Source organism: Aspergillus thermomutatus (genome assembly GCF_002237265.1).
Source record: "Aspergillus thermomutatus strain HMR AF 39 chromosome Unknown NODE_4, whole genome shotgun sequence".
NCBI classification, from domain to species: domain Eukaryota; kingdom Fungi; phylum Ascomycota; class Eurotiomycetes; order Eurotiales; family Aspergillaceae; genus Aspergillus; species Aspergillus thermomutatus.
In genome coordinates, this window is record NW_020798052.1 from 1 (window position 1) to 20,902 (window position 20,902).

Here is a 20,902-nt window from a genome sequence, read left to right on the forward strand (position 1 = left end):
GCCTCCAACCCACCCCCAGCCCCTCAAGCACCAACCTCTCCCTCTCCTCCCACGTCTCCCCGCCGCGCTCCAGATCGATCACCTGCCCCCCGCTCGTCCGCTCCCTCACCCCGCTCGAGTCGAACTTCCACCCGTGCGCCTTCTTCGCGTACCGCCGCAGATCCCGCTCGAAGGTCGTATCGCCCGACCAGCCCAGCACGGCGCACCCGACCGTCCGCCACGGCGAGATGATGATATCGACCCGGCGGTGGATATTGGGGTTGCGTTTTCTGCGGCGGCGCTGTTGTTCCTCTGGGGTGGTGTCATTGTCGTTGTCGTCGTCGTCGTCGAAATGCGGATCCTGCCAGACGACGAGGGCTTTATCGAGAGTGTCAAAGTGTCTGCCCGCGTCGTCGCCGCGGAAGGGGAGCGGCTGCTGGTCGCGGTGGGAGGTGGTCATGTGCAGGGCGAGGGTGTGGGTGATCCAGCCGTCTGCCTCGAGGCTGGCGACGAGGTCGACGACAAGGTTCTTGGTGACGGACTCGTCGCGGTGCGAGAGGACGAGGTCCACGTCGCCGCTGAGCTCCTTGCCGCGCCGGTAGCCGCCGACGATGACGCATTCGACGCCGCGGCCGTCGTAGTTCGCGTGCGGGCGGACGCGGTTCGCGTGCCGGTGGATGGTCGCGGCGATGGCCTCGGTCTCGGCGCGGGGGACGCCCTGCAGGAACTCGTCGTAGTATTTCAGGCCGATCTGCTGCACGCGCGAGAGGCTGTCCCAGCCGTGCTCGATGATGTCGTCCAGGTCGCGCCATTGGCGCTTGTAGTAGAAGTCGCGGGCGGTTTTGGCGCCGACGCCCCAGATGTTCCAGAAGAGGTGGAGGGTTTTGAGGACCGGGTCGGTGTCGAGGGCGGCGGCGGCGGCCAGCGTGCCGTGCTCGCTGGCTTGGAACTCCGCGAAGAGGGTGGCGATCTTGGCTTCGCAGCCGGGGAGGGTGAGGATCTCCGAGGGCCGCCGGATCTGGTATGGGTATGCGGCGAGTGCGGCGATGGAGGTGCTGTAGGCGCGGACCCCGATCTCGTCGAGCGTGAGCTCGCGGACCTTGCGGATCTTGACGAGCTGTGAGATGAACGCCTCGTTGGGCGGGTGGAGCGGTGCCGAACGCATGCAGGCGTACATGACGTGGTTCTTGACCCAGTCCGGGGGTGGAGGCAGGGGAACCGCTTCGTCGTGCTCGGATGTCGTTTGTCGGTATAGCTTGGGCGGGTGGCCCTGGCTTGATGGCCCGTCATGCGGTTCTCGTGAGCGACGCGCTGCGAACCGACTGGTAGGAGGTCCAGCCGGCGGCCTGACCATGGCATCTTGCTTCGCGCGCTCCAGGATCCCTTTCGTCTTGTCCGCGCTTGCTTCAGGTGCAGGGTGTGTAGTCTTGCGGCCTCGGTAGACCACAAACGGGTCCATGGGCACAAGCGTGCGAGTCCTCAGAACTTCGCTGAGCCAGTCCAGCTTGACCACTGTGACCACATCCGCCTGCTCATGATCCTCCAAAGAAGTGGCCACCGAAGACGTCAGCGACGGGGTTGAGGCCAGAGACAACCTATCCGGAGATATCGACCTCGGCCGCCGCAGATGCCGCCGCGTATCATGCCGGCTTCGCATCCCATCTTCTTCATCTTCTGTCTCTGTACCGAGGTCAATATCCTCTAGCTGCGCGGCAGGCTGTTTAGCCGGCTGAACCACATCGACCCGCCGCCTCTTCACCGGCGGCTCAGGGCTTGTCCGCAGAGGAGCGGAGGTCTCCTCCGTCCAGACACCTCGAGACCGCAGCTCCAAGGCAGCTCGCTTCTTCTGGCCGATCCTACCAAGAACGAGTCGTGCTTCGGAAACGTCGTACGTCAAGCGCGCGCCACGCTCCACGAGGTCCTCTTCGATTTGGTGCAGAGCGTCCAAATCGAGATGTGTCGCGAGGACGAAGATAGGCGGCAAGGATGAAAAGTCGAGCCCATCAGGGCTCTCGTTCAGGTCATGTTTCAACGAGGAAGATGTCGTGATATCGGACATGGCGCGGGATGGATATCCATTGCTTTTGTTGTATCTGGCAATGAGACGCGATCACTCGATCGTGTCGACTGGCTGACAGTATATAGTAAACAAAAATACTGTAGTATGTACTGCATATATTCTCAAGTTATAAGGAAATATCTCGTGATGGCATGGCAGCGTTGGTGGGGTATCTCATATGTGCTGCGTGCATGGCGTCGCGACTTCAGTCTGAGACGGACTCCACTATCTGTTGATGTTGATACTCATATGGAGTTTAACGCTGTACAATCAGATAGCACTTCTGAGTCACCTGGTGGTCAAGACTTCTCCGTTATGATCGCAATCTGGTGATGATGAAGAAGCGAGTCTTCTCTCCGTGTTTGGCCAAATCAGCTGACGTCACCCTTATGCCTCAGGCACATGTGTACATTTACCTGATCTACTCGAGCTGAATCAGTTTCACAGATCATCAAACAGAGACTGTTATTGTTCTAACCTGATCCAGGCGCTGTGTAATCATGATACTATATTATTAGTTCGAGCTATGACTCCAGTGTTACGAAGCCGGTCCATCAACCGGCTGCTCCACCACCTGCGATGTCGCGCCTTTGCCTACAGCCCCGTAACTAATGGTAGAGGTATTGCTCTCCTCATTCAGAACGGCCCTTTCGCCGTCAGCCGGAGGCAGCTCCTCCCGAGAACCTTCTTCATCCGCCCCAGCGCTCTTCCCATGGCGTTTCGCGATCCACCTCCGCCAGGGCTTGTAGAGCACCACGCTAAGACCACCAAAGATGAGAAAGCATCCGCAGATTCCTCCGCCAATGACGTCGTAGTAGTCCCCTGCTGTCTGCACGCCGTCCCAGAATCTACCTGTGGGCTCGGCGACGTTCAGAACAAGGGTGAGGAGCTGGATGACACCGATGACGATGGCGACGACGACTGTCAGGAGAGTGAGCACGATGGAGTAGTACAGGAAGGCGACGGGGTCGCGGTGGTTCTGGGACGGTTGAATCTCGTGGTCCTCGCCGATGATCAGGGGCGTCTCGGACGAGGTGCTGTCGCGTTTGGGAGGGAGGAAGTTGGCGGCGGGTTGGATGTAGAGCGAGAGCATCAGGGCTCCGTCGGTTGTGTCCAGAAGACACATTCCAGCTACGGTAGTTAGAAACGATTCCTCGTGATAGTTAAGCAGACGTACCGGTGAAAAGAATGGGAAAGATCAGAATGACCCAAAAGTCCGTCCCGCGAGCGGCCTCTACCGACGAGATTCCAAGCAGGGCTATCTCGGAGGAGGTGTCGAACCCAAGACCGAAGAGGACACCTAATGGGTACATCTTCCAAGGACTATATCACCGGATCAGTATTGTTTTGTACACCTGATGAGGTATCACACACCGATTGATCAATTTGAACATGCGTTTGAGCACATTGAACAACACGCCCCCACCCTCAATCTTCCACGCCTCATCCTCCTGCCCTTCAGGCAGATTTAACACCTTCTGCATCTGCTTGTAGAGCTTGTACAGAATGTAGAAATTCATCAGTCCCAGCAGGATCAGGAACGCGGCGCTGACCGAGGTCCCGATGATCCCGCCGACGGTGCTGAAGCTGTCGAAGCGCGACGACACCGCCGCAGCGGTAGCCGCTACGACGATGGAGGTGATGATGACAATGCTGGTACAGTCAGAGCAAGCCTTGACCTGGCAGATGGAACAAGACCTACGTTGAGTGCCCTAGGGAAAAGAATGTTCCAACGGTGACGGGCTGCTGGCCGGTTGCCAGTAATCTTCGGGTCATCAAGTCAATCGCCTGGAAACGTTAGTTAGCCAGCGAGTTGCGGGCTGTTTCTGGTCTTACCGATATATGGTCGGCGTCAAACGCATGGCGCAGCCCCAATGTATAAGCCAGGACCGCATTCGAGACTAGTGAGCTGTGCATCGTCAGTATCCAGGCACTTGGTCTCGTCATGAGACTTACGGATAGTATCTCTACACAATGTCAGCTAGTCATCCTCCATCAGCTAGGGGAATGAGGTCAACAGGTCAACATACCAACACAATGGCAGCAGCAATCCACACAATAATGTTCATGAACGCAACGAACAGGATGATTGCAATCGCCGGCAGAGGAATCTTGCGGATCCCCGGCAGCCGACTATGCGAGCGCTCGGCTCGACGAAGAAGTGATTTGGCAGTCCATTTGCTCTTTGTTTCGCTGGCCGTGTCGTCTGCGAGGGAAGAGTCGACGATGGTAGTAGAGTCCCGCATTATGTATCTTCAATATATAGACCTAGTATTGTCCGTATTGTTTCTGCCAGGATATCTCAGTATACCATCAAATCCCCAATATCCCCTGAGAGTAGTGTGAGGAAAGGCGAAATCTGAACAGTAATGACGATTCGCAGTGCAATGGAGGGGAAATGATAAGAGAGCGATAAGGATTGAGGGGTCGTCGTGTTTTCACTACTCCTGGCGTCTGTCCCTCCACCTTTTCTGCTGCAGAGTGCAGATCAATCGGCAGAAGTCTTTGCTTCGTTGTCTGCGAGATCTTGCTGGCAAGGTCCTCGATGATGATGCGCGGGTGATTCGACTCCTGCTTTATCTGTACTCCTGGTGGCCGTCAACTGGTCAGTTCCCTCCACTTTATCGGCGAATGCGAGCTTTGAGGACGAAATTTTCTCGTCGAGTGACTAATTCCTCCCGAAGCCAAGTATATTTATCTACTGACTATGTAGATAGTGACTACTAGTCCTTGATTTGTTTAAGCGATGCAGGTTGGCCGGAATCCACCGCGACACCGACACCCCACTGATGATTCTCGGCAAACTGAACAGACTCGGAGAGCGCCGATGTGGTTGTTCGACTCCTACATGTAAATGAATGGTAGCTCACTCGCTGGTGGACAGTATCAATATAAACATATCGTCTTATCATTATGATTCGCTCCTATATACAATTTTGGCGTCTTGACATAAGATATTGATATACACGTCTGACTCCATCTCTTGGGTCTAGACCAGCTTCATAACATTGACAGTCAGGCGTTCTGGCCTGTGGCAGAATGATTTGATTCCACCCATTGACATGTCAATGTGATTGTGGCTGGGGTTTCCTCCACTCCAGTTGAGTGCATGATGAACTCTATTAGCCACAGCAGGCTATAGATCATTCATGACTGCTTGGCCGGTTTGCCGAGCTGATGAGCGCTCTGGCGGTCGGTAGGATGGGGATCGATGAGCTTGGTGGATGCCATCCCCGAGCTGTCCGGTCCCTGCGTCTGCAGGCTAGCTACGGAGTCACGCGTTGGAGGTATAAGAACTGAACATCTGAGTTCTGACTGCTCACGCAGCAGCAAGCACAGTTGGCGACGGCGTCCACTTGGTCACAGTCGGGTTGACCTGACGGATTCCGGAGCTGACAAACATGTTCCACTCGCTCCGGGTGATGGGTGTAACATCGGAGGCCGAGAGAGGCGTCTTGGGCCCCTTCTTCGCCGAGGCCGGTCTGCAGCTCGGCGGCGTAGGCTGTCTGCGCGGACGGACGGGGCGGATCGGCGATTTCCGCGAATACTCGGGCTTGGGCCGCGGCGGCAGGACGATGCCCTCCTGGCCGTATTCTTTCTTGTAGGCGTTTGCCACGCGCGTCAGGAGGTCATCGCGCACATCGAGCTGCTCGTACACGCGGTGGAAGAACGCCTTGCTAAAGGGGCGGCCCTGGAAGTCGCGGATGGTGCGGTGGAGGAGATGCACGCAGGAGGCGATGTAGGGCTCTTCGGTGCCGTTGTCGCGGTTCGACAGGATGCAGAGGCGGCGCTTGAAGGTGTAGATGCGGTCGACGTTGAGGAGGGTCAGGCCCTCGCGGCTGAAGACGACTTCGTTCTGCAGGATGGACTGCTGGATCAGGTATTCGTTGGCCTGGCGCTCGTACTGGCTGCGCGTCAGGGCGTCGGTCCAGCTCTGGCCTAGGGAGAATTTCTTGGCTCCCTTGGCGACGATGCGGCACACCGTGCGCCAGGACTGAGGGTCGAGTTGTGCGATGGGGATGACCATGAGATCGGACGCGTGCCCTGTGGGGTAGCGCTTTCCCCGGCCGACGAGCAGTGTGACGTGCATCATTTTTTGTTGGAGCTTGGAAGAGATGTAGTCCAGAGCAGGGATGATGGAAGGGGTGACCGTTTCGCAATCGAAATTGAAGCCGGGAGACAGAGGCGAGGAGATCATATCGGTAGTGAGGTTGCGGGAGGGAGAGTTGGGGACATAGATGCCCGTTGGGCGAGGCAAACGAAGAACACCCATGATGATAGCACTTCAATCAGGCTTTCTTGTTCTAAAGGCTGAGAAGGGAATCTTCTCCGTCAGAACCAGAGACAGAGGCCGAGGACGAGGACTCAGAGACAATAAATGCCCCAGAGCAAAAGAGGGGAATGACACCATCACAATGACCACGAACAACAACATCCCAAATTAACACTGCATTCGTCCCGCAAAAGATCTATTTTGGTACTTCTATTGATAGCAAAATAATCCATCCCCCTCATCCTTTCACATTCCCAACACAAGGGAACCCAATAACGCTGCGGATATAAATACCCTTAAGCGCCGACCATTTCCCTCCGCCAATGGAAGAGCCATCACATCAGCCCTCATGCAGGTGACGGCACAAAAAGACCATCAACCGCACATCCATCGCATAATGGACGGTGACGCAAGCTCGAAATGCTCTTCCTGCCCCTGTTGTGGAAATTAACCGCATTTCCTCTGCTGGTCGTTCCAACCCGGAGCAGTGCAGTCAGCCTGAGGCTCAAGCAACACCCACGCTGTTCCTTCATTGGTGATATCACCGTTACCAACGCAGAGTTATCTGCGGGGTTGCAAGCCTGACGAGCAGCTGCAGGAAACTATTGATTTCGAGCGGTAGAGGTCTTGCTCTGAGAGGGGGATGGCCGCTGGCGTACGCCATCGTTGGTGAGTGCATGTCCATGTGGCAGTTTGTTGACGGAGAGTGCTTCTCTGCTTGTGGATTACCGCCTTCAACGGGACTATTGGTCTGTGCAGGTGGCTTCATTTGGGATGTGTTGGGTTGGGTTGCTGGATGGGGATGGGGATGGGGATGTAAAGCCCGGTTGATGATTATTTATAGGGTGCGATCGCGAGTCATTCAGTGTCTGTACACTGGCAACTCGTGGGACAGATGAGATCGCTATGTTGGTGCTGCATCAACTTATAGTCTTATCTACCTCTACCATGAAGTTTTCTCGAAGTTTTGTATGGTCGAATTCAACTGTACCGTAGCCTTGTAGCACACAGATACTCCATAAGCATACACAATAACAAACGACAAATCATGATGAATCTCTACAGCAGCTTTTTTGCCTTGGATGGAGTCTACTTTTAATAGAGATGTGTGAACGGGATGGTGATCTAAATAGGAATTGCCTTGAACCTGGTATCGGTTCAGAAATATCATGGGTTCACCATCTGCTGTACGCTATACCTGTCCAGCGTGTTGTCTGTAAGCATCAGTCAATGTTTCCGCATCCTGTCAGTTCGGCCATAAGGCATACGCCTTTGCACCGAAGCTCAGCCGAGCGCAGTTCAATAGCAGAATTTTCTCCTGCTGTCAGCCACACGCGGCACTCTGGCGGCCTGACCAGGGTTGTATCAGGTACAACCATCGAGTACCACGGACAGCCAAGCCACAGTTCTCTCACGGAGGGCTCGGACGATGAGAAAAAATTTTCGAGCTTGGACGGGCTGACGGCCATCCCGTCCAGGACTCAGTCTCCAGGGGGCAGGTACTCCGTACGTATTAATCATTTCGATATCCAACAGTCAAGATAAGATTCCCCGCTTCAAGAGTCTGGGGAATTCTCATTACCTAAAAAGTCGGCATTGAGTGATATTGCATTACGTACGGAATTGCTGGGCTGTATCCACTGTCCCTGTGCAGCGTGCACTGTCCGCAGTCTAGGCGAGACGTTGGATTATGAGATGATTGTCGGGACAAGAGACTGGATAACCTCTTGAATTCACCGCGGATACGCCGATAGGTGCTTGGACTCGAAGGATCAGAAGTCCGAGACATGAGGAGGAGAGTTTCTGGGCAGAGTTCATATATACGCTTAAGCCATTGAGAACATTCCGCTCTCTGCCAAGGGTGCCGAGCCGTGGTTGACACGGTACCGAAGGTACTACGGAGTAAGTAGTCTTCTAGAATATGGATCGAGTATGTGGCTCTGCTGAGGATGTGCCGCGGATGAAAGATTTCATGCTCTGAATTAATAATAATCGAGCAGTGAGCCCTACCTTAGGTAGCAGTAGCAGTAGGTAAGCACGAACAGGCTAACAGCTGCGATAAGGTTGAGTAAATGAGGGTGTCTGATTGGAGGAAAATGGCAGACAGATAACCCCCGATAAACAGTCTTGGCACTGGCTGTCTGCCTTAGCCTTAAGGTATCCAGCCATGGAGTCAGAAAAGCTGAGCTTGGAGTATGTCGGGGAGACTGATAGATGCAATAACCTCGGTCGAGATCCCGTAGTCTACTCCTCCGTACTGAACGACTACTGTTGGAAGCCTCAGCTTAAAGTTCTTTCCTGGTCATTCACTGAGACACCGACTTAACCTCATTCTCTAAAATCCCGCAAAAGCTTAGGCGAACTCATTTATCACGTGGCTTATCGCTGGCTTATCACTGTCATAAAGCCAAGGCCGCCAAGGGTGGGCCTCAGCCAAGCGGGGCTTGTTTCCATGTTCGCTTTGCTTCGGCTTTTGGCATCTGAGGACTCGAGGAGATATTGACACTGTACACACAGAGCACAGAGGAGATTTTACCTCTCGATCCTTGATCAAGTACTGATTGTTGGACAGTTATCGTATGACTCTGTCTCTGTTCTCTCGACGAATCTCTGCTTAAGTGATATTCCTTATAATCCTATGTCCGAGTGCAGCTGGCAATGTAACCTCAGAACGCCTCAACGGAATCAGCGGACGGTGATAGTTGGCGATTCGAAAGATCTCTTGACTAATACGAACTGAATAAGCTTGAGTCTAATCAAATGAATGCACCCCAGTGACAATGAGCTTGGATCTAAGTGCGCCTCGTGTCTGGGCGCTCTGCCAAGCCAGTCCGCTTGTCCCTGGGTTTGCTGACGGGTCTTTTTCTGCCCCAAGAGGCGCAGACAAGACCAGAGAACCAGACAGGAAACCGACAAGATCGACAATCCTGGCCTTTTCTTCTCGTTGCTGATTGGATTGGGTGGCAATTATTATGCTGATGTTGCACACGGCAGCATGGCTATCATCGCCTGTGAGGGGATTCTCCACGCGAGTGTCGGTAACTAGTATCCAGGTCATTACCTTGGAGCATTGTCTGATTCAAGACATATTGACCTATCGTCTATCATTCTCATCCTGTCATATAATATGATATATAATCAATAATTGGTCCCTGTTGTCGCTTATCTTTCTGGGGTTGCTTCCAGAAGTCGAGGACGAGATCTTTCTGGATAGTACTAGTCGTTAGCAGTCCTTGATTCACCTGCCACTTTCCCCTTTCCTCTTTTCCTCTCCTCTTTTCTCCTCTCCATCTCCATCTTCATCTTTCTCTTCTTCTCCTTCTTTCTCCTTTCCTCCATCATCATCGCATTCACTTGTGTTCTTTCTTCCCCACGATCTCTCATCTCTGGGGGAAACAGTGAACTCCACCCCACTACAGTTCATCACCCTCGAGCTCACCAATCCAACCCACACGGGGATGGGGTACAGAGATGAAGGCGTCTCATCGGAGATGCCTGTCAAGCACGAAATGTCCAACGATGTCAAAACTGCTGAGGAGGGTGTGATGGAGTCACAACCCCACGTCGACCTTCATCGCGGTCTCAAGTCGCGTCACATCACCATGATTGGTACGCCACCTGGTGCTACCTGTACATGATCTGCATCCAAACTGACCTTGACAGCCATTGGTGGTGCTATTGGTACTGGTCTCATCATCGGAACTGGAGGTGCTCTTGCAAAGTAAGTTTCCTCGCAAATGATTTTGGCTTGACTTGAGCTGACATGACTCCTCAGGGCTGGCGTATGTTGTCCTGATATGCGCAAAATCTGCAACAACTAACTAACCCTCACAGCCCGGTTCTATTCTCATCTCGTACTCATTCGTCGGTTTCATCGTCTATCTGGTCATGTGTGGACTTGGAGAAATGGCCACCTGGTTGCCCATGCCCTCCGGTTTCACTGGTTATGCTGCCCGTTTCTGTGACCCTGCTCTTGGATTCGCCATTGGTTGGACGTATGTCAATCTATCACTTATTTGCCGTCCATGACCGTTGCGCTGACACACCTACCACCACAGTTACTGGTTTAAGTATATCATCGTCACACCGAACCAGTTAACGGCCGGCGCGCTGGTCATATCATTCTGGATCGACACCGAACGTGTCAATGCAGGCGTGTGGATCACCGTCTTCCTGGTGCTGATCGTCTCCATCAACTACTTTGGTGTCCGGTTCTTTGGTGAATTCGAGTTCTGGTTGTCTTCCTTCAAAGTGATCGTCATTATCGGGCTGATCCTGCTCTCCTTCATTCTGATGCTGGGAGGCGGCCCCGATCACGACCGCAAGGGCTTCCGGTACTGGAAGAACCCCGGTGCGTTCAACTGGTACATCGAGGACTCGGCCGCGGGCCGTTTCTATGCCTTCTGGGCGACCATGGTCTCGGCCACGTTCGCGTACCTGGGTACCGAACTGGTCGGCGTGACCGTCGGCGAAGCCGAGAACCCGCGCAAGACGATTCCGCGTGCCATCAAGCTCACCTTCTACCGGATCCTCTTCTTCTACGTGCTCAGCGTCCTGCTCGTCGGCACCCTGGTCCCCTACAACTCCGACCGACTGCTCTCCGCGACCAAGAAATCCAGCTCCGCGGCTGCCTCACCCTTCGTCGTCGCCATCGAGCTGGCCGGCATCCCCGTCCTCCCCCACATCCTCAACGCCTGCATCCTCCTCTTCGTCTTCTCCGCCGCCAACTCGGACCTCTACATCGCCACCCGCACCATCTACGGTCTCGCGCGCGAGGGCAAAGCCCCCGCCATCTTCGCCCGCACCGACCGCCGCGGCGTCCCTATCTACGCCCTCACCATCTCCGCCTGCTTCGCCTGCCTCGCCTACATGAACGTCTCCAGCGACTCCCAGACCGTCTTCAAGTACTTCGTGGATCTGGTCACCATCTTTGGCCTCCTCACGTGGGTCTCCCTGCTCGTCACCCACATCTACTTCGTGCGCGCCCGCAAAGCCCAGCACGTCCCCGACACCGACCTCGTATACAAGGCCCCCTTCGGCGCCGCAGGCTCCTACTTCGCCCTCGCCTTCTGCTGCCTCATCTCCCTCACAAAGAGCTACGACGTCTTCACCCACAACAAGAAGTGGGGCAATTTCAACTACAAGAGCTTCATCACCGCTTACCTCGGCATCCCCGTCTACCTGTGTCTCATCTTCGGGTACAAGCTCGTCACCCGCTGCAAGGGCGTCAAGCCCGAGGAGGCGGATCTGTGGTCGGGCAAGGAGGAGATCGACCGCGAGGAGGCGGAGTACCTGGCTCGCAAGGCGATGGAGGAATCAACCCACAAGCGGGGGAACTGGTTCTACGAGACTTTTGTGGCGTGGTTGTTCTAGACCCTGGTCATGGTATCTACTATTTATTTTTGCGAATATGCGTCTTGGATGTGACACGAGCTGGGGCGGTCCTGCCTCGCGATGTTATTATGAAATCATGAGTCGTCGACATGTACATAACACAACAATCAATGAATTACATGGATCTGTTATTTCAGTGTAGCAGGGGTAGTGAACGGGCTTTTGTGTGTTCCATGACAAGTACACTATAAATCATGATTCATTACTGCCGTCCGTCCATAACGGCAATGCGAGGGATAACTATACGTGAAGCAGGACTTTACACAGCAGAAACAGATAGTAGAAAGAAGACTATCGCCGTCGAAACTCCCATCGCGCTTCCTCGACCCACTCCGTCTCCTCATCTTCGGAATCCGCGTGCAGGACTTGCTGCGTGGCTGACGCTGGCTCTGCGCCTTGGGATACCGGAGCGGCACGCTCCGTGCGCTGCAGTTCGGCGTCCCAGTCCAGACCCACGCCCTGTGCGAGATCGCCGAGGAGGAACTTGCCGAACGTCAGAACGACATTGTAGATCTCCCGACCGGTAGGCACGATGTACTCTGACGGCAGGAGGAAGCCGTAGCTCCCGCGGTCGCGCAGTTTGATCTGGTAGGCGTAGTTTGTGTGCAGCTGGTGGTAGAACCAGTCCAGGGCGCTGCCGCCTGAGCTGCCGCCGGTGGGGAAGGCGGATTTCCCTTTCCCGGGGGGGCTCCGGTGGTCCGTGGGGACGGTCCCTTCGCAGGCGGAGGTGACGTCGTAGATTTCGTGGGTGGTCAGGCGGATGACCTTTGCGAGGCCCATGCCTAGCTCTTCGAGGCTCTCCAGCGTGGGCGGGATGGAAGAGCAGGAAAAGGAGAAAGGGTAGAGGATCTGCTGGGAGTAGGAGTGGAGGTCGAGGAAGCCGACGATCTGGGCGTTGTTGGCGTGCGTCTCGTTGAGCGCCCACTGCGCCAGTTGGTGGGCTTCCGTGCCTTCGAACGGCTCGTTGCCCGCGTAGTTCTCGGAGCACGGGTTCGGCCGGGTGCGCTCCCCGTCCCATTCGAACTCCCAGGCGCGGTCGAGGTCGATGCCGGGACAGAAATGCAGGCTCGTGTGCTGGCGGTTCTTGCGCCATAGGCGATCTGATTCCCAGGTGTAGACGTAGCCGTCCGGGTTCAGCGTCGGCACAAAGACCCAGTCGTAGTCCTCCAGGAGGCGGGTAACTTCCTGCGATTTGCCGTATCTGTTGATGAGACTGTATGCGACATAGGTGACGGTCGAGGTACTGATCCATTCTCGCGCATGACTGCCACCGACGACAAGGATGGTCTTGCGAGGGCTGGAGTCGGCGGTCGTACCGCGGGTCCCTAGTCGAAGGGCCGGGATTTCCCGGCCTTCGTACGACACCCCGACACTAATCTTCTGGACATGAGATGGGAACATCGAAGCCATCAGCCGCATCCATGGAACGATAACCGACAGAGGTTGATAGTCGCGGAAGAACAGATCTTCAAACTGAGCCGACTGTCGCACCGAGGGGATGAATCCAGGCTGATCCTCAAGTCCAATACGGCGTCGAGTCGGGTAAGATGCGTATATCATTTCAGCAAGGTTGTCAATAAGGGGAGTGTACGCGGTCCGAAGCGAATCGGGCAACAGGCCCAGTAACGAGGGGATCTATCATACAATCGATAATGAGCGCTGGGCGAAGATGTTGGCGGGACTAGCCATATACGTACAACTTCTTCCGCTAATCGAATATCAACAAATTCAGATGTGGAAGCCCAGACATCCAGGAAGAGGACATCAGTCGCTTCAGCCAATGCCTCTGCCTCTTCGGCATTGCGCAGGTGGAAACGAAGGACGACATCGCTGCCATACCGAGCAAGCGATCGGGAGGGAGAGCGGTTGCGCGAAGAATCTTTAAAGGAGCGTTGACGCGAGGGGGATTTGGGAATGCCCCAGATGGACTCTATGACCCAATCTCGGACTCGGATCCATGGTCGTCTGGAGTCAGTAGATGGGGACGATAACAAATGGATAGGTTCAATGGGCGGCGGAGGTGTGATACTGGAGCCTGCGGGGACGGCGGATACCAGGCCGAGCGAGGCGACCAGGAGGAGGAGAACAGATAGCAGGAGACGCATGTCTATAGAAGGATAGAGACAACAATTATGCTGTCATTGTCTCTGTCGGATCCCTGGGTTCCTAGAGGAGAAACAAGGACGGGATCAGAATGGAGGAGCGACGATGTTGGATGATGGTGGTTGACGCCTTGTGGATGCCTCAGGCATGAGACATTCCGATATCAGCCATGTTCGCCTGATTAGGTATGGTGTATTCTGCCCATTTAGGCAATATCAGGACTGAGCCAGTCTCGAATTACCGAATGATTGACTGATGCTTCAAGAAATAGTGATCAGTTGACATGGTACAGAGTAGATATGGTTTATACTTTTCTCACTGAGATGCCTATGATTACATACTCGCATAATATTATATGTTAGCAGCAGTACGCCGCTCACAATGACTGATGATGAAGGGGGGCACAAAGGGAGTGGTGTTTCATCAATGACCAAACCCTACAGATTGGACTAGATATAGGCACATCTCTCAAAGAATGCCATGAGTCTACTAGTCTAATGTGCCTCAGTGGAAGGCTATCCAATATCCAAGATGGTCAATTAGTGATAACAGCTTGAGCTGACAGTTGCCATTTCTGCCTTAGGCACTAGCAACCGTACCCCACACTTACAGGCTCCACAGCCCCGCTCCTTCTTCCACATAAGGTTTAGTCCCTGATGAAGCGATAGAGCTGTCATTGAGAGCCTCAAAAAGTGAAGTCACCCATCACTACGGAGTAAGTCTGCTTGATGATGTAAGTCTTCTGTCAGAAGTCGAAGTAGTATTTATAGCTGTGGACCTGTCTAGATATGCCTAGGTTACCTCTTTTCAGTTTGCGGTCTTCCTTGCCGTAGATATGCATATGGCACCAGTCAATGTCCTTGGTCACTTAAGCTCGTACTCCTCATTCTAAGCGTCTAGATTGGTATTCGGTAGAGAAGTCTGTAGACTTGTTGCGGGACTGCCAACGACACAGTAGACAGCAGTCCTAAGTCTGGACTCTGGTCTATCACTCTCTTCCAGGCAGAACAATTCTGGACTGGCTCACGTGACATGTAAGCAGTGGAAGAAACGCGTGTAAATGACGCAGTGCGTAAAGCAGCCGCGTACAGTCATGATGATGGAGTCGGTAAGAGGCTCGCCTTTTCCTTCCGTTTTCTTGGATATACTGGCATCAGGATTATCTCCAATTCCAATGGGAATTCTGGAAGATGGTAAATGATGATCCTCAATGCAGCAACGAGCATAACCATGATGACGAACCGGTTCGCAAAGCCGTACACAAGGCATCTTCTATTGGTTATGGAAACTTGAACCAGGGCAAAGACCCTGGTTTCTAGAGATGGAACTTGTGGAAATGAGAAGTTTAGGACTTGAGGTTATAGATATAGGTTATAAGGTACCAAGTACCAAGCATAGGTACTTTATTTACAAGTCAGAAATGTGAGGATGGTTTCTTCCGCGACACTGGTCACTCTCAGTCTCAGGCTCATCTCCAGGTAGATAGGTATGGGGTAGTAATAGTCAAGATCGCAAGTGATCAGATTCATGGGCATGATAATTCTCTAATCTATCATAATAAATTCACCAGATCATGTCAAACAAGGAATGAATATTAATACCCACTTTCTAGACACACGTGCTGGGCCTTTTCTTCATTTCTCTATCTCCAGTCAGACCCATAGTCCAGTCCAGTCCATATTCCATAGAGTATCCGTACTACGGATACAATCCACACCACCATCATCATCATCACCATCATCATCTTCATCTTCATCCCTCTTTATTCGCTAAAGACGCTCAGATCTCTTCATTTTCCATTGCTTCCCGCAAGGATCCCAGTACCTAGCGAGGATTACCCAGCTCCCTGCCCCTCCTTTCTCCTACGTTCCAACCAACCTCTCCAGTCTAGTCTAGATTCCCTTTTTGCCAATCTGTTTTCCCTTCCTTGGCATCTCCAATGTTCTCCTCGGCCGCTCCTCTGCTCCTGAACAACGCACCTCTTTTCGCTCAATCCTACTAGACGCCTGGCAATGTAAGGGTTGCATTTGCCAGCTCCCGCTTTTTCCTGCTTCTCGACAATCCGGGGTTTTCCTTCTTGATCGACTGCCTCTCTGGTCCCCTTTCCCCTTTTCGAAACTTCCGCGACCTTCCTCCATTTCCGCCATACTCCTCCGTATCTTTTGACCATTGCTTGATCCTCAGCAAACCGAAACTTTTTTCTTCCTCTCTCTGGCACGAATCGTCCGCGATGCCAATTGGTCGTATTTCATGATCCCTACGCCGTGATCTCCTCCGAAATCGTGCATTACGGAACGGCTTCGAACAGTTCGGGTTGCCCCTTGACTTTCCTTTCCGAAATACCATCGGTCGCAGTGGGTGATTCGCTCGAGATCTATATGGTCCTCGTCGGATGGGTCGCTTCAATCGGTTGCGCAGCAGGATCGCATAAGGACCCGACTCCCGTCGTTTTGTTTCAGCCATGCATTGGAAAGGGTTGCGACTCGGCGCTCTCGATAGCAATGACTCCAAAAGACGCAGTCTCGTCGAGCCTCAAGCACTGTCTCGCCATAGCGAACAATTGCCTCGTCCTACCCTATCTACAACCAACCTTGCATCCAGGCACTCCGAGTCCGCCCCTCGTTCACCTCTCTTAGCGGGACCAGATCACGATGACGAAAATGGGCACGACGATCACGAGGCCGCAGACAACGATAAACACTTGTCGGAAGGGCCAGCGGACACGATTCGCTCGAGAAAGGGCAATTTGGGCGCAGCCTTGGTGCCTGACGAGGCTTCTACCTGGCGCAGGAACCGGTTCAGTTTCATGAAACTTCGTCATGCGTCGGATCCCCAATTATCAAGGTCTTATGCCAAGGGTGAAGAAGGAGCACCTCCAGTGCCTCCTTTGCCGCGTGAGTACACATCCGAGCTTCTACAGACTATATGTTGTCGATCTGCGCATGCTGACTTTTGATCTCCGCCCCCTGCCTCCAGCTCCCACCATTATCACTACCGCACCGACCAGCCATGAACTCGACCAACCCGTTAAGAAGAAGCCTAAATTCAAAATTCTCTCCGGATCGAGAAAGGGCTCGTCCGACGGATCACCACTGTATGCTCAGCGACAAAGTCCAGGTACCAATTCTCGCCATGGGCCCCAGGGCTCCACCGGGTCGCAGGCCACCGATGCCACATTGTCAACGTCCAAGATGAGTGGGGAAGAACCAGGTCGTCTCTCGACTACGTCAATCCGCAGTAGTGGCCGTGAGCCCGGCAACGAGTCCCAACGTTCTTCGGTCACTGACGCTCGGTTTTCCGAGTCCTCCCGTTCGGACCAGAGTTCCGGCGACCATGGAATATACCATCCCCATTCCCCGAACGAGGGAACCTTAGGCGGAAGTAAACGATTTCGCATGCCACGTTTGAAGCGAAATCGCGGTCCTCTATTTCCCTTGCCTCCTCGACCTGCTGGTACTCAACCCATGAATGGCTATGGACAGGACTCGCGGATATCGAGCGCCATGAGTCCTGATCCCGCACCCAGGTTTGAGCCGCCAGATGAAAAGGACCAGGACCGCGTTTCTCCGCTACCGTCGCCCTCTCGTTCGACTGTTGGCCTTGCCTCTCCGGCTTTTCCTCTGCGCAGAAAGGACTCGGCAAATTCCGCCAACTCCGCCCGGTCAACTCCTTCCACTCGAAGTGGACATCGACCCAAAACCCGGCCAAGGTCATCGACGCTAGACTCGTTGGCTAATATCCGGGATGCTGGGCAACAGTCGCCCGCTCAATTCGCCTCGTCCGGTCGTACTTCGACTTCCACTAGTGGACGCAAAAGTTTCGGGGACATCTTCAGCATCTCACAGCGATTGAGACAGAATTCAGAAACCCCCGTTCTTCGAAATGGCTCGCCCGGGGTGAAAGGCTCGGATACTCCTGTTCGCAAACTGTCCTACCCCGAACGCGAGGAGACTGATACGCCAGCCACGTATCTGACGCGGCTCGAAGAGAGCATACCCAAGAGCACGATTGCGGGCGTGCTCTGTCAGTCAAACGAAGATTTCTACAAGACAGCATTGCGAAAGTACATGCGGAGATTCATTTTCTTTGGTGACCCCATCGATATGGCTATCCGAAAGCTTTTGATGGGCGCCGAGTTGCCCAAGGAGACCCAACAGATTGATCGCTTCCTACAAAGTTTTGCCGATCGGTATCATGAATGTAATCCTGGCATCTTTGCTTCTCCCGGTACGTTTGTTCCTTCAGTGATGCATTTTTGATCCTGGACTGTTCGTACTGACTTTCTCTTCTACAGACCAGGCATATTTCATTGCATTTTCCATCTTGATTCTACACACAGATGTCTTTAACAAGAACAACAAGCGCAAGATGCAAAAGTCGGATTATGTTCGGAATACTCGTGGCGAAGGTGTATCTGATGACATTTTGGAATGCATTTACGAGAACATCGCTTACACGCCTTTCATCCACATCGAGGATACACATCCTAACAGTCGTCAGCTTGGAAAGCCTCGACGGCCCTTGTTCAAGACCGCAAGTTCAGAGCATTTGTCCCGCGTATCAAGGGAACCGGTAGACCCGTACACGTTGATCATGGACGGCAAGCTCGACTCATTACGACCGAGTCTCAAGGACGTTATGAACTTGGAAGACACATATCGATGTCATGGGACGACAGGGCCACCTGACATCAACAGTCTCCATCAGGCCTTTTCGAAAACAGCTATTCTGCAGATCGTATCAGCCCGGTCGCGGCCGGATGCGTTCATGCCGTCTAGCATCGAGAACCCGGCCGATTCGCACCCCGGGTTGGTTGACATAAAAGTGGCCAAAGTTGGTCTGCTCTGGCGAAAAGATCCAAAGAAGAAGAGAGCCAGATCGCCGTGGCAAGAATGGGGCGCTCTGCTTACATTCTCGCAGTTGTACTTCTTTAGAGACGTCAATTGGATCAAGTCGTTGATGTCCCAGCATGAGTCTCATCAGAAGGAGGGGCGCCGTCGGGCGGTTGTGTTCAAACCACCTCTCATCCAGTTCAAACCCGACGGCATCATGTCTACGGATGATGCAGTTGCGCTAGTGGATTCGGGCTACAAAAAGCATAAGCACGCATTCCTTTTCGTTCGCCACCACGCGCTGGAGGAGGTGTTCTTGGCCAATTCCGAAGACGATATGAACGATTGGCTGGCCAAAATCAATTACGCTGCTGCCTTCCGGAGCACGGGGGTCCGCACCAAAGGCATGATAGCTACCAATTACGACGCTCAGCGCAACAGGATGAGTCGCAAAGCCTCCGTGACGTCGTGCAATTCACAGCGCTCAGCAGACAGGGAGCCCCCCTCTCCCAATCCCGATACCGACGTGGCTGAGGAACTGGTCGTGGCTCGTAAGGAGCTCATACGACAGAAGATCCGCGAGACAAACGAGAAGCTTTTCGTGGACCAAAAGCAGCTTGACGACCTCTTGAGGAATGCGAGACATCTGCAGGTTTTAACACCGGTCACCTCGAGGGCCAGGGAGCAGGTCATCATGGCCGCAGGGCGCATGGCGGCCAAGCTCAAGTGGGTGAGGCAGGACATCTGGCGTAACAAATGCCACCAGGAAGTTCTCCTTCGGGATCTGGGCAATGAGGATGAAGAGGTCAAGTCGCTTGTGGATCAGAGGTCCCTTCACCTCCAGATACCCACCAGGAACACCTCCACTTCGGAGCCAGGAGCCCTGCCCCAGCCGCCTGCCAACGCAGTGCAGTCGCCGAGTCAGGCTACGTCTCCACAGTTACCGTCCGAAGAGCCTGCGTCTGTTCATAGGGTACCGTCGTCCCAAATTGCTCCTAGTGATATTCGCAGACCAAGCATTCCGGCGTCGGTGACATCCTCAGACCTCGCTGGCCGTGCCGGTAGACGTTTGTCCGCGGAGATTGGCAAAGATCGGGCAAAGTCGTATTCGCCAGGCCCGGCAAACCGACTCGAACGCGAGCCATCGGTACTGAGCGCCGGCAGCCGGATAGATGTTGCCAGTCTAGGATCTCATGCCTCCAAATTGACCTCTCCGATCAGCATGGACGACGGCGAGGAGCGTATCCTCCGTGAGGCTGGTTTGTTAGAGGTGAACAGCTCCCCTCGCGGGAATAGACAGTCCGTCACAGCCCATGAGACGGATGGTGAACCCAAGGAAGACAGCGCGGATTCCCGCCAAGGAGAACAGACGAGCCGGATTCGTCGCAGCCTTCACCGCACACTTCGTGATTCCCACCACGGACAACAAGGACATCATGCTCGGGGCAAGAAGCCGCGGGACTCGATGTCCAGCGAAGTGGTGCCCGAAGACGAGCAAGACGCGAAGGAAGGCGAGGGTCTCTCCCGCAAGACGCCGCGCTTCACTGTGCATGGGAAGAAGGCATCTATTGTCACTTTTGGATCTGAGTGGCAGAATATGACTCCCGAAGAGCGCCTCAAGCTGCGCAAACCCACTCCGTCCGAGGAGCCCAGAGCCTCCGACCCTGCCATTCTGAGCGGCGGCGATCCGAGTCTCTCGGAGCCGCTGAACCCAGGAATCTCCCAATCGTTGCGGAGCGGAAGCACTGCAACAAGAATCAGCGTGCTCGGTCCGGTCGAGAGCGAGGGATCCAGAGATGGAAATACCGCTCTTGACCTGGAGGACAGAAAGGCCAAGAGCGACAACGCCATTGATCTAAGCTCTAATCTTCCAGCCTCAGATGTCGCTTCACTGGCTGCTTCGTCCACCGCGGCTTTCCCGGAATCGTTGGTAATGGCAAAAGACCAGCGGTCATCCCCTTCAACATCGGCTGACGAGGCAGTCGATGAAAACACAATCCAGAAACTGCAGTCGAGCCCACCTGAGCAAGCTGTACATGCATAAAGAGCAAGCCTAAGACTGACTACCTTCCATTTACGACTTCATACCAATACATCTCACTTCACGTTTCATTTGTTTCTGGCGTCGTCTTGCAGCGTTTTAAGGAATCGGTTTGTTCTCCAAAACCTATTGATTGTGCTTGGCTTTGTTCGCAAAGCTGCCTGGCCATGCATTAGCATTCCCTTTTGCTCTCTCTCTCTCTCTCTCTCTCTCTCTCTCTC

The 20,902-nt window shown here is 53.9% G+C and overlaps 6 protein-coding genes across 6 annotated transcripts; 2 read left to right on the forward strand and 4 right to left on the reverse strand.

Moving 5' to 3' along the window:
- Positions 1 to 35: 35 nt before the first annotated feature.
- CDV56_100015 (uncharacterized protein) lies at positions 36 to 2,038 on the reverse strand (the record flags this gene model as incomplete). The annotated part of the gene is made up of 1 exon (XM_026753634.1): positions 36 to 2,038. A coding segment is annotated over one exon (2,003 nt), but the record flags the coding sequence as incomplete, so codon positions are not given.
- Positions 2,039 to 2,576: 538 nt separating this feature from the next.
- CDV56_100569 (HoxN/HupN/NixA family nickel/cobalt transporter) lies at positions 2,577 to 4,284 on the reverse strand (the record flags this gene model as incomplete). The annotated part of the gene is made up of 7 exons (XM_026754188.1): positions 2,577 to 3,169; positions 3,216 to 3,361; positions 3,413 to 3,691; positions 3,741 to 3,826; positions 3,875 to 3,947; positions 3,995 to 4,005; positions 4,069 to 4,284. 7 exons carry the CDS (start codon positions 4,282 to 4,284, stop codon positions 2,577 to 2,579), a joined length of 1,404 nt encoding a protein of 467 aa, XP_026618727.1.
- Positions 4,285 to 5,185: 901 nt separating this feature from the next.
- Positions 5,186 to 6,311, reverse strand: CDV56_100991 (uncharacterized protein; the record flags this gene model as incomplete). The annotated part of the gene is made up of 2 exons (XM_026754610.1): positions 5,186 to 5,300; positions 5,362 to 6,311. The coding sequence occupies 2 exons, from the start codon at positions 6,309 to 6,311 to the stop codon at positions 5,186 to 5,188; spliced, it is 1,065 nt and encodes a 354-aa protein (XP_026618728.1).
- A 3,491-nt stretch (positions 6,312 to 9,802) lies between these two features.
- On the forward strand, positions 9,803 to 11,684 carry CDV56_101680 (dicarboxylic amino acid permease agtA; the record flags this gene model as incomplete). The annotated part of the gene is made up of 5 exons (XM_026755299.1): positions 9,803 to 9,920; positions 9,975 to 10,032; positions 10,087 to 10,093; positions 10,146 to 10,306; positions 10,370 to 11,684. The coding sequence occupies 5 exons, from the start codon at positions 9,803 to 9,805 to the stop codon at positions 11,682 to 11,684; spliced, it is 1,659 nt and encodes a 552-aa protein (XP_026618729.1).
- A 312-nt stretch (positions 11,685 to 11,996) lies between these two features.
- ECM14 (M14 family metallopeptidase) lies at positions 11,997 to 13,810 on the reverse strand (the record flags this gene model as incomplete). Its single annotated transcript, XM_026755597.1, has 2 exons — positions 11,997 to 13,340; positions 13,403 to 13,810. 2 exons carry the CDS (start codon positions 13,808 to 13,810, stop codon positions 11,997 to 11,999), a joined length of 1,752 nt encoding a protein of 583 aa, XP_026618730.1.
- Positions 13,811 to 16,269: 2,459 nt separating this feature from the next.
- CDV56_102553 (Arf family guanine nucleotide exchange factor SYT1) lies at positions 16,270 to 20,684 on the forward strand (the record flags this gene model as incomplete). The annotated part of the gene is made up of 3 exons (XM_026756172.1): positions 16,270 to 16,702; positions 16,785 to 18,035; positions 18,103 to 20,684. 3 exons carry the CDS (start codon positions 16,270 to 16,272, stop codon positions 20,682 to 20,684), a joined length of 4,266 nt encoding a protein of 1,421 aa, XP_026618731.1.
- Between the last annotated feature and the right edge of the window lie 218 nt (positions 20,685 to 20,902).